General features: G+C 46.6%; 1 gene segment (V, D, J or C); it reads left to right on the top strand.

The window, feature by feature from the left end:
- The first annotated feature begins 9,655 nt into the window (after positions 1-9,655).
- LOC129086262 (immunoglobulin lambda variable 2-18-like) lies at positions 9,656-11,393 on the top strand. The segment is given in 3 exon segments: positions 9,656-9,725; positions 9,842-10,174; positions 11,335-11,393. Coding segments are annotated over 3 exon segments (438 nt in total).
- The last annotated feature ends 1,158 nt before the right edge of the window (positions 11,394-12,551 follow it).

Genomic DNA, 12,551 nt, shown 5'->3' on the forward strand with positions numbered 1-12,551 from the left:
TCCTGCTTTCTGTTAGGTCATTCGGAAACGTATTGAGCTCCCTCTCCTTCAAGCAATATTTTTCCTGTTAACATTTTGGGGAGACAATTGGTCTCTTCTCAACCCATTTGTCTTAGGCAACCTTCCTGCTGGGGTTGATTTTATTATCTGTCCAATGTATCGATAGTAGGATTGATAGTAGGTGTAGGAGCAGAGCAGAGATTTCCAGCTCCCACTCAGGTGTCTTCCCTGGTATTCATGTCACAATGTGTATGGCCACCAGAGGGCAGTGAGGACCTGGGCTTAGGGAAGGTCCTTGCTGTGGTTTAGCCTGACCCCCTGTATGAAGTCCTACGAGCTGTGTCCCTCTGAGCATCTCTAAAGGGACGTAAGGATAGGATCCCAAATCCATTATACCCCAATATGTTCTTTATACAATGTTCAATAATGCACCCCAGGGCTTAGACTCAGGACAAAGCCAACACACAGGGAGGGGACAGATCAGGGGAAGAGAACCCATCTTATGAGAAGGGCCAGGGAAGTGTGAAGGAAAATAAGAACTAGCCAGCTTTGCCTGTCGTCCCTGGAAACTGAGCAACTGAATCTGTCCCAGCCTGCCTCCGACCTTGTCCTCACCTTCATCCCTCAGAGCACGAAGCTGAAGTCCTAAGATTCCTCAGTCGGGAACCACAGTGATCCTTGCAATAGGAGGGAAAGGGACATCCAAGAGTGTCTCCATTTCCTGGGCTCTGTCACGGGCTCAGCCTATCCTGACTCAGAAAATACAGATCAAAGACTTAACCCCTCAGCCAAGCTGTCTGTCCAGTGTGCAGAATAACTAGAATCAAGGGCTAGGTCTGAGGGACATAGGGAGAGGCAGGGGCAGGAGGCAGATTTGCATGGAAGCCCCTCCCTCCTCTAAGGCAGGGGGAAGGGATAAGAGGAGTCTGGGGGAGCCAGGACCAAGCTTGGGGGCTCAGAAGGCAGTGTTCTTGGGGCTTCTCTGCTATGGCCTGGGCTCTGCTCCTCACCCTCCTCACCCAGGGCTCAGGTGAGGCCTCCCAGGAAGGGCTCACAGGGATATCTGGGCTGATCCTTTGTCTCCTCTCTTAGCCTCACCTGGGCCCCAGCACTGAATTTACCACACTGTGTTTTTGCTCTTTTCAGGGTCCTGGGCCCAGTCTGCCCTGACTCAGCCTTCTTCAGTGTCTGGGACTCTGAGACAGTCTGTCACCATCTCTTGTGTTGGAAGCAGCAGTGACATTGGGCGTTATACTTATGTCTCCTGGTATCAACAGCGCCCAGGCACAGCCCCCAAACTTCTGATTTATTATGTCAATACTCGGCCCTCAGGGATCCCCGATCGCTTCTCTGGCTTCAAGTCCGGAAACACGGCCTTCCTGATGATCTCTGGGCTCCAGCCTGAGGATGAGGCGGATTATCACTGTTTTTCATACGTGGGCAGTGGCACTTTCCACAGTGGTGCAAGTTCATGGGGAAGTGAGACTAAAATCTGCCCTCTGCTCTCAGGCTCCCTCCTTGCTCTGAAGGTGCTTCCTCACCCTGAGCCCACAGGGCTTCATGCAGCGTGGCCTGGAATTCCCTTTCTTCTCAGCTCCTCTCCTACCGTGAAGTCCAAACAAAAACGGTCTCTCACGAATTTTCAGGGTATCCTGTCAGCTTCCTCTTGTCCTGTATGTCCCCAGAGGCCAATCTACCTCTTCATTGTTAGAGCAGAGTAAGAAGCACACGCCTCTGCTGTTTTCAGGGAAAACTGACTTTAAATTTCTCCACTGATACAGCTACTCACCGCCTTGGGTTCATTTCTCCTGGGATTGTAACAGTGACTGAAAGAAACATGTTTTACTAATCAGGTGGTAGTTACAGAATAGGCTGTACTAACAAACTCATAGAAGGTTTGTGTATTAGAAGTTTCCTTGTAAGTGTTTTTTAGACATCGGCAGTTGCAGCTTCTCCTTAATCAAGGAATGACCCTGAAAGCAAGAAATTGGACAAGTGTCAGCAACGCATATCAGAACCAGCAGAAACGCTGCCCTGCACGTCCTGTTCCCAGATAGCAGCAGCGAAACGGCGATGGAGCTTTCAAACAACATGATGGTGCGCCCAGGTGGTAGCATTGAACCCACCCCAGAGCAAAGCTAAGAACCTGCACGTCACCAGAAATTCCTTAGCTCCCTTCTTCCCGCCGTTCCCCTACAAAAACTAGCCAGGATGCCTGAAACGCTAAGATGAGTTTTGAAACCAAGGTTGCTGGCACCTGAACAAAACCACGTTCCTTTACATCAGCGCCTCTCTCAGGTATTGGCTTTCAAAGCGGCAGGCCGCTGGACCTGCATTCAGTTACAAAATGACTCATTCACATTCAACTCTTGTGTTCACCATCTTCTAGTCAGGATAGTTCCCCATGGTGGGTTATTGTTCTGCGTGTCTATTCCCAAAGCAGCAGCACCTGAGAGAATATCTGGACATTGGCGAGAGAACAAAGACAAACAGAACACATTTTTCTTTTCATTGTCCCTCATCTTTGACCAATATCTTTGGGGGCTGAACTTGGAGAATTCGATTGACAGGCTCTGTGGACTGTAAGATTCCCCCTGACCCTTGCTCCCCAGGTCCCTGAACCTCTGTCCTGGATGCTGCTCTGTACGTGGACTGTCTCCTCATTAGAATGGGCTCTTTTTACAATGAGTTCTTTGTTCCACCAGAGAAGAAACAGCAGGTTGTCCTCAGTTCTTCTGGGATCTTTATGTGTGCGTCCAGTTTCTGTGGTGAACCAACCAGGTTTCTACCTTATTCTTACTAATCATGAATCCCTAAGTACATATCTACATATCTATGCAGGATTCTGTTTAACTCCTTTGAAACTAGGCTTAGATTCCAAAATGCCTGATAGGATGACCATGTCTTCCCAGTTCTAGAACTTTCCTGGTTTTAGCACTCTAAAGTGTCGATCTAGGCAATGGCCCCATTCTTGGGCAAACCAGGATGGATGTTCACCTTACCTGATAACTTTCTCATTATGTTCTTCTTCTTCAGCTATGTTCCAGTCTTGTACTAGTTACCTTCTTTAACTGCCCTCCCAGTAAATGACCAGTACCTCAATCACGTCCTTTTGAAATGGGGTGCACATGTGGAGATCTAAGCAGCCGAGTCACCAAACAGTGGGCTAGGGCCTCTGTTCATGGAGCCTAAACATCTTGACTCCAAGTCCCCGGTCTGTTTAAGGCTGGCCAGCAGCGGCACCTGCCCATAGGGTGTGTGTCTCCGTGGAGGAAGCCTGTGGGAGGTGGAGGGACCGTTGGCAGTTCTCACCTGTGTCCTGTGATCGACCAAAGCTCCGTGAGTGCGGTAGGATTCCTAGGCATCTGTGCAAAGGGAAGACAACCTGTAGAATGGGAGAAAATATTTGCAAACCATATGTCTCATAATGGGTTAGCATCCAAAATATACCAGAGAAAATAAATGTCTTATGTGTCTGTGACAGGAGGTAGGCTTGTACTTGGAGCCAGGCTCTCAGGAAAGTGAGCCCCTCACCCTCCCATGCAAACTGTAAATTAAGGACAGTCTTCCTTGATGTTTACATTTCAAAGATCTGTGACACGTGTCCTAGAGAAAGACACCCCTCCATTGTTAACCCAGGTAGGGGCTTCTTTAGTTATTTAAAAGATTTACATACACTGTTAGGAGGAGGGGAAAGAAATTACAACACACGTTTTCTAAAGTAAATGCCAAAAACCAGGAGAGGGTGGCCTCCCTGCCTCTTTGGCTAGGCGACAGCCACCTGCATGAGATTTTTATTTTCTTTTACACCATCAAATCATACTTTAAAAGAATTCCTTTTCAGGGAGTTATGTAGTAGGCAGCCAGGCATCATTGTCGTCTCATCTTTGAGTCTCCAAAGGATTCCACACGGAGGGGCATCTTTCCTCCTTTTCACCTGCTTCCCGGACCTGCCCTGGCCTTGCCACAGAGGACGGCGAGGGGGGTGGGGCCTCCGCTTCCTCAGACCAGCACGAGAGGGGGCTTCGCCCGTGCGGTTGGCTCTTTCTCTGCCTTTTCCAGTTATTTTCTTCTAGGGTTCCTGGTAAATTTGTTTCCACATACTCCAAAAAGCCCACAGGGGCAGTTCTTTCACCTTTTCTTGTGCTTGCTCATGGGAACTTTCTTTACTTCTGCATTTATCCTGCCTCTCTGTTCTATGTAGGAGAACAGAAAAGAATTCAGGTGCATTTTCTTTATTTTTCTAAATTTTTTATTGTGAGCTTATCATACCTAAAGAAGAGTGCACGAAGCGATTATGTACAATTTAGAAAGCATAAGGGGAACCTACATCTCCGTGCCTCTCTATCAACTCCCTCAGAACATAGCCATCTATCCAACCCACAATTACTGGTGTCCTGTGTGTGGTGTTCATCGCTTCTTTGCTCTTCTCTCTAATTATGCATCTTCAAACAATTTGGAAGTTCGAAACAGTGAGTAGAAAGCAACTCATTATCTGATTGGAAAAAAGGACAATGTGTCTATCACATGAGGCCCCAGGAGACATGAAGCTTGACAGAGGCTCAGGGTCACTGTTGGGGGAGCTTCCCTGGGAGTTTACTGGGTCTCTTTTTGAAGATGACAGTCAAGGCCGTGGGGGAAGAGAAGGGGTCCTAGAGTTGGGCACATGGCCGTATTAAATAATGGGAAGGCGTTCGGTCTCTAGCAGGAATATTGTCAGGGGTTAGGGCCCATGTTTTCAGCTGCCTAACTCAGCATGTTCTCTCAGCCTAGTCTATGACTTCTCTGGGAAGGAGGGAGAGAGGATTATCCTTTGCTGCTCATGACATTAATGCATGGCTCATGTTGAGATTAACGTAGTTCACACCAGAAAGTGCAAATAAGACTCCAGGCCAAACACACGAACGTGGCAAGATGGTCCCATTGCTGTCAACACTTCAGGGATGTCAGCTTCCTCAGGGGTGAGCTTTGGAGTTTCTTGAGGAAGAGTCTGAAACAAGGTGATCTCCAGAGGGAGGCGGTCAAAAGATTCTACATTTGTAAAGCACAGGCTGCTCATTATGATACCCACAGTGCCAGCTCTACTTGGACTCCTCTTAAGTTAAGCTCTTTGTCCTTTGCCGAGGCACAACTGGTCAGGGGAGGGGCCGGTGGAATATGGTCTGTTAGCCTTAGTGTCAGCAGGGACGGGATCTGGAGATTTCTCTTCCTATGCGACAGCATTCAGTTACTCTAATTTTTGTTTTCCTTGCTCCTATCACTTCCACATTCACAACCCAAGGAGGCTTCTCAGGGAATAAAATCCCTCGGTTGATATTTTACTAATGAATGCATGGTTACAGAAGCCAAAGAAGGGTCTTGAAAGAGGTCCACAGAAAAAAGAATCGGGTAAAATGAGCCTTGTGGTGGTTTTTCTTTTCTTCTCTTTTCTTTCTTTTCTTCTTTCTTCCCTTTCTTCTTCCTTCCTCTCTTTCTTTGAATGTTTCTTGTGTTAGGGTTTGTCGTTTCTGGATTGCAGATTTCTTTCCATTCCTCTGTGTCCTCTCTTTCAGCATCTTCAATTTTATGTGTTAGGCACTTGAAATAGCACTTCAAATTTAAGTTCACAGATACCTTTTTATGTTATTTCTTTATTTTTTTCTAGATTTTCACATTGTAACATTTCCTTTGCTATGACTTTGAGGGCACTAGTCTTTTATTCTCCAATCTGTAGTCAATTCCATATAGTGTAAGTTCCTTTGATTTTGTTTGTTTCATTATATCTCCTACTTCGTGGTTGAGACATTCTTTATCTCCACTCATTTCAAGAGGTTTTCCCCTTATGTCTTTCATCAGCTTTTAAGTAGCTGTTTTAAAGTGTTTGAGGAAAAAAATTCCAGCATCCCTATTATATTGAGGTTAACATGTGGTAAATGTCTTTTCTAATCCGGTGGGATTTTCTTTCTTGTTCATGTGTAATTTTGAATTCTATCCTAGATATATCCAATGTTATGTTATGAAACAATGTGTCTTGTTTAAAATGTTGATTTTCTTTTTTAGCAGATTTTCTGCCTGGTTGGGTTCAGGCTGCCTGTTTCAAATAGCATTTACCTGCTTCTTCAAAAGCTTCCTCACTCATTGGAACTTTAGTTTTACTCTCCTTCATCACTTGGACGCCACGGCCAACTGAGAATTCAACAGATACCTCGGGCTGGTGTTCCTGCAGCCTTGGGGTTGGGCGTGGACGAGCCTACATCAGGTAACACGTGTGTTGAATTCCTCACTTGTTTTTTCTTCTCTATAGTCCTGTTACCAATATCCTGGTTTCCTCACATATTGAATTCTTCCAACACAGTTCTGGTGGTGGTTCACGGAGGAACGCGCCAAGGCATGGGCTCCTTCACTTTTACTCCAGCACCTTAAACAGCTACTGCTCAGGGGTGTATTCTCCCTCCTCTCTGTTCCCACAGGCTCCTGGGATGGGTCGGGGAGCAGCTCTTGCTCCTGCAGAAGGAGGTCACCTGAGATGCTAAAATGATGATTCCATGATCCGGCACTCACGCCGGGCGGAGGTAGGAGTAGCTTTAAGACCTTAGGTTGTATTGTGAGTGGTGGAGGAAGAGAGGGTGGGAGGGCGAGAGAGAGAGAAATGTTTTCGCAGACTTCTCAGAAAATAAACTTCTGTTGTTGACATTTTTACTAGCAACTGAATAGTCACTGAAGCTTAAAGAAGTCTCTAGTAAGGTTTCTAGACAACAAGAAGGGGTCCTGATGGTCCTTGCTTTGTTTTTTCATGGTCCTTGCCCTTGGGCTTTGTTGAGCTTTTTGAATCTATGTGTCCATAATTTTTTTTAACCTTGAATGTTTTTGGCCATGAAATGTTCTTCTGCTATTTCCTCAACTTTGGAGTCTCCACGTACATGTTTAATAATTCTCTTGTTATCTCACAACTCACCGATAATTCTTTAATTTTAAAAATGCGTGTTTTATTTTGAATAATTTCTGTTAAAAAGCTGTGCTCTCATAGTTAGAGAAGATTATCTGCAATGGAAAAATGCCATTCATACCATCTAGTGTAATTATCACATTTAATAGTTTCATTTGTTGTCTTTATTATCTTCTTTGTTTTTTACTGACACTTTTTATCTTTCTTTCATTTCAAGAGGGTTTTCTATAGTTAAGTCCTTTTTGTAATAACAGCTTTGTTTTCAGTCTTCTCTCAGGTAAATCCAACATCTGAGTCATTACTGGATTATCATTGATTAATTGTCTTTTCTACAATTGAGGTTATTCTGTTATTCATATGTCTAGAAATGTAGGATTCTCTTCCAGATCTATCTTATATTATGATGTGAAACAGTGGATCTTGTTAAAATGTTTTGTTGACACTTTTATTTTAGAAAATAATCTGCCATTTGGGTTTGGCTAACAAGTTCCGTCCAGCCATCTGCGAATTGGTGTTTAAATGCCAGTTCACTTTTAAATCATGGCAGCACTATATGGATCTACAACCAATGTCACCACAAAGTGGCCCGCGTGGGAACTAGGCAGTGGGCTACCTCTTAATTCTGTTCTGAAATCTGTCCTTGCTCTTGGGGTCCAGTCCATCCAAGCACATTTCAGAAGTGGGCCCAGAAGTTCAGGACCAATTTAGAAGGTTGTTTCCTCAAGGTTTTTCTTACCACTTTCTCCTCAACCCCCCGATCCGGCTCTTAGCTCATCCTACCCTTAACTAAGGCCTCACCCCTCTTGCGCTCTTGAACACATCTGTCACTTGTTCTGTACAGTGACGCCAAAATAGTTTCCTCAGAATATGAAGACTCCATAAAACATTGTCCCATTTCCTGAATGGACGTTTCTGTTTCCATTCTGGGTAGAATATGTCAGCCCTGGTTGGAATCAATACCCCAAACCCATCTTTTCCTAGAAAAGCCTAGCATCTCCGTGTGGATGGAAGAGATGTTACCTCAGGAAGGGCCCGAGCTCTGGGATGAATTGTTTCTATGTGTGGGGATGAAAGTGTCTGATCCTCATTTCAGGGACCTGTGGTCAGCGAGGGACAGACGGACCCTCCCGGAGCACAGGTCCCCGAAATGGGGCCCCGGAGCAATCCTGATGCCATTCTCCTTTTCAAAAATCCTCAAACACTGGAATTCCACTCTTGCTGTGTATTAGATGATTTTCCATCTTAGTGAACTTACTCTTCTCCTTTTTGGAATATTTCTTCCTCACTTTGAGAAGGCAATCAGTCTGTCTTCTCTTCATCTAGCCTTCCTACCGGGGTTGGTACTATTTCATGTCGGATGTTTCCTCAGCCCTGAGAGCTGTGTGACACCGTCACTGAGACAAGCACCATGGTCCTGAGGGGGTAGGTCTGGACCACCAGGTGTGGCAGCTACCACACTTCATTCTGGGAGAAGCTGGTGACAAAGTGAGAGGATCATAAAGAGGACTAGAAGTGCTAAAGAGCAACACCAAACCAAGGAAATTTGAAGGCCTAAATAGCTTTATTACATGATTCATAAACTGAGCAGTATCCTATCTAGCAGCTGGAAGGGCTTTCTAAGGAGTGGACAAAGTAGAAATTTTTTATAGGCAGAAAGAGCGTGGGACTAAGAAGTTAAAAGAGAGTAGATTATTTCAGACAAGGGCATGCTCTCCTAGGGGAAGGTAGGAGTCTCATCAGGCAGGTGACCTGACTAGGGCTGGCCAGGGTTCCCAGACCACTTGGTTTAAAATTCCATCCCTGGGCAGCTGACACTGCAATAAAGTCAGGCATTAAGTGTTGGTTCGGTGATGCAATTTAGCAAAAGGGACTCCATTTTGGCCAGTTATTTCTCTTTTTAACAGACAGAATCAAGAGGCCTGGTGCTGAGCTGAGATGAGAAAGAGGGAGCCAGGAGGTGAGCTGAGCAGGGGTTTTCAGCTGCCTTAAGGGTTTGCTAACTTGAAGTTTGTCACCCCAATGTTAGCCACCAGGTGGCAGCAAAAGACTGGATTTTGTGGAGGTCTTTGCCCGGCTTTACCCTGGTTTCTGTGAGGTGGGAAGATCTGGTTCCAGCTGAGGTCCTCCAGAGGGAGACTTTGGAAGGAGTGTCCCCAGTCTGTACTGCTTCAAAATGCTTTGCAAGACAGGGCCATAAATGACCCCAGGTCTCAGCCTGAGAGCAGTGCAGAGACAGGGAACAGACACGATGGGGAACCAGGCTACTGAGGACAGGAAGCAGGCGAGGGGTGTGAACAACCACCAGCTCTGTCTTTGGTGCCAGAGAAGAAAACCGATTAGATTTCTTCCAATCCCAGCCCTTCTGAACCCGGCCCTCACCCTTCAACCATGCAGAACAAAAAGAAAATACTGGGATGACGAGTGTACTTAGCCAGGCGACCACATCGTGAAACCGACAGTTGGAAGGATGGGGACCTTTTAAGACTGACAGCATTTCCTAGGCACTGTCCTGGGCTCAGTCTTAGAAAATCCATGTCAGAGACCTAACGCCTCAGATTGGCCCTGCCCTCCAGGGATGCAAAATATCTAGAATCAAGGATCAAGTCAGAGTGGGCTGAGGAGAGAGGCAGCAGAGGCAGATTTGCATGGAGGCCCCTCCCTCCCCTGAGGCAGGAAGAGGGGATAAGAGAGGTCTGGGGGAGCCAGGCTCAGGCTTGGGGTCTCAGGTTGCAGCTCTCCTGGGGGATCTCCACCATGGCCTGGGCTCTGCTCCTCCTCACCCTCCTCACTCAGGGCTCCGGTGAGGCCTCCAGGGAAGGGACCATGGGGACGTCTGGGCTGATTCTCTGTGTCCTCCTCAGGCTCATATGGGCCCAGCACTGAACTCAGCACTGAGTATGTTTTTGCTCTTTTCAGGTTCCTGGGCCCAGGCTCCGCTGACTCAGCCGCCCTCAGTGTCTGGGACTCCTGGCCAGTCGGTCACCATCACCTGTGCTGGAAGCAGCAATGATGTTGGTAGTTATAATGATGTCTCTTGGTACCAACAACAAGCTGGAATGGCCCCCAAACTCCTGATTTATGATGTCAGCAGTCGGCCCTCGGGGATCCCTGACCGCTTCTCTGGCAGCAAGTCCGGCAACACGGCCTCCCTGACCATCTCTGGGCTCCAGCCTGAGGACGAGGCGGATTATTACTGTACTTCGTATAGCAGCAGTAGCACTAGACACAGTGGTGCAAGTTCATGGGGAAGTGAGACCAAAACCTGCCCTGTGCTCACGGGCTCCCTCCTTGCTCTGAGGCTGCTCCCTCAGCCCTGTGCAGGGGGCTCATGCAGCATGGCCTGGACAATTCCTATTCTACCTGTTTCTGTGTCCTAACCCAAAGCTAAGAGAAAGCAGTTTGTTTGTTTGTTTTTTTTCAGGTGTTCTCCTCCCTCACTTGAAATCCAAAAGGAACCTCTTTCTCTGGTTTATTGTCTTTGCATGTGTTCTGTGGACCCAGAAGGCCAATCATTCCAAACCCTTAATTGTAACAGCCATAGGGAGCCCCATGCTCAGCTTGTTGGGTAGATTACCCAGAGTCCTCCAGGAAATCCTCACTTGAAATGCCTTGGTCTCCCACACCTGTGCAGACTGGCATGAGGCCAGTTTTCAACTAATGACGTGGGAATGAAAACAAAGTAGTTTTTTTCTCTCTCCCTTCCTTCCTCTCTCCTTCCCTTCCTTCTTTCTTCCTTCCTTCTTTTTTTCCTTTCCTTTTTCTTTCATTTTTCCTTTCTGAGCTCCTAACATTTCCCATAACCAAGGAAGTTCTGAGGTGGGAATTCGAGTGAAAGATTCTGCCTCTCTCAGAGTTGCCCCTCTTCTCCGACTTCTCAGTGATTCTACAGGAAGCAGCCCTGCACATGAACTGTTTTCCTGTTACGATGGGATCTTTCCAAATGCCTACTTGGTTCTTCAAGATATATCTTGGATGTGGCCCTCATTCCTAAGGGATCCCCAAGACATGCGATTTTCAGGGTGATACAACTCACTTCTAGCTGTAATCCCTGTTACAATGAATCATAAAGTACAAACACACATAATTCTCAGGCCAAGAGTTTTTTGACCGTTGCCTGAAGCTGGGCTTAGGTGCCAGAGGAGGTGGCGCAGTGACCTCGTCATCCCAGGTTGTAAGACCTTTCCCAGCTTCAGCCCTGAAATCTCCAGGTCTTGAAAATGACCTCGCTCCTCGTCAAATCAGGGTGGGTGATCATCCTACCTGGAAGTAACGTCTTGGTCATGATGTTCTCCATTTAATTCACTTGTCCACATTTTCCCAGGTACTTCTTTCTTCCTCTGTAAAGAGTCAGTGCCTTCATGCTTTAATTGTCCAGGCTGTAACAGTGACACACATGGACCTCTCCCCAGCTGGGTCACAGCGCAGTGGGAAGGGGTCTCTGCTACTGGAGACCCAGGAGAAGGTCTAGAGTCACAGCCCTGAGTCTGTGGAATGCTGGTCACAGGGTGAGCCTGCCTGCAGGCCGCGGGTGTGATATCGCTCCTGTGTTAACACCAGCAGAGGGCAGAGTGACGACTGCTCTGGTGATCCTTTCCGGCATCCGATGTATGTCCTGCACCCTGACTATAATAGCAAAACCAGTATTTTGTAAGGTGTTTTGATGTGATAGGAAGGGAGGCGCCCCTGTAACCTCTTCCAGTGATTCTCCTTTAACCTGGGACCACAATTTCCTTTTGAGAAGGCGTCACTATTTTTTAACAGGCACTCTTACAAAGAAAGCCATTAGCTAGATGTTGAGTGAACAGCATCTCACATGACAGTTTGTAGGAAACAGCACCCTTTGTTATTTGTGTATGTGGAGTCTCCAATTGTGGGAACAGTGCCCTGCATTTTCTCATATAATGCAACAGAATACTGGCTTAAGTCTTTTTTCAGATGCAGAGGGGAGGGTCATTTTTGATGGAAGATATTAGACATGTTCTCCATCAGTGCAACGAATATATCCAGCCATGTGTTTCTGTCAGATACACTCAGGGACGCAGGCCACAGCGCGATGACCTTTCACGGGTCCCACAATGTCCATGTCAGGCACCACACTTTTTATCCTGTACCTCTTCTGGATATTTAATCTTTTTTTCTTAACTGCAAATTTTCTTTTCTCCTCACCCAAAGACTTTTTTTTTTTCATTGATTTTAGAGAGAGACAAAGAGAGAGTAGAAAAATCGATGACCGAGAGAAGCATCGATGGTTGCTTCCTGTGCAAGCCCCGCCTGGGGACAGTGCCTGCCAGGCCTGGGGATTGATCCTGCAACCGAGGCCTCGGCCCTGACCCAGAATCGAAACCTTCACTCCTTCTGTTATGGGATGAGTCTTCAATCAACTGAGCCATGTTGGCCAGGGCTTAATTGCAATTTCTGAAGGAATCATCACGTTCATTTTGACCTGACTATGGGCTTGGGAATAAATATTTGTGTATTTTGATTCATTTGCTTGGCTTCATAGATTATTACTCAGAGTTACAAGTGTTTATTTTGCCCACTTGGGTGGCTGTCATGCCCAGTAGTTCTATGCCATGCCTTGTCCTGTGGGCACACATATAGAGAAGGACGTTAAATGGGAATGGGG

This window comes from Pteronotus mesoamericanus, unplaced genomic scaffold (assembly GCF_021234165.1).
Source record: "Pteronotus mesoamericanus isolate MK-2021 breed Mesoamerican mustached bat unplaced genomic scaffold, CSHL_Meso_final scaffold_371, whole genome shotgun sequence".
Classification (NCBI taxonomy): domain Eukaryota; kingdom Metazoa; phylum Chordata; class Mammalia; order Chiroptera; family Mormoopidae; genus Pteronotus; species Pteronotus mesoamericanus.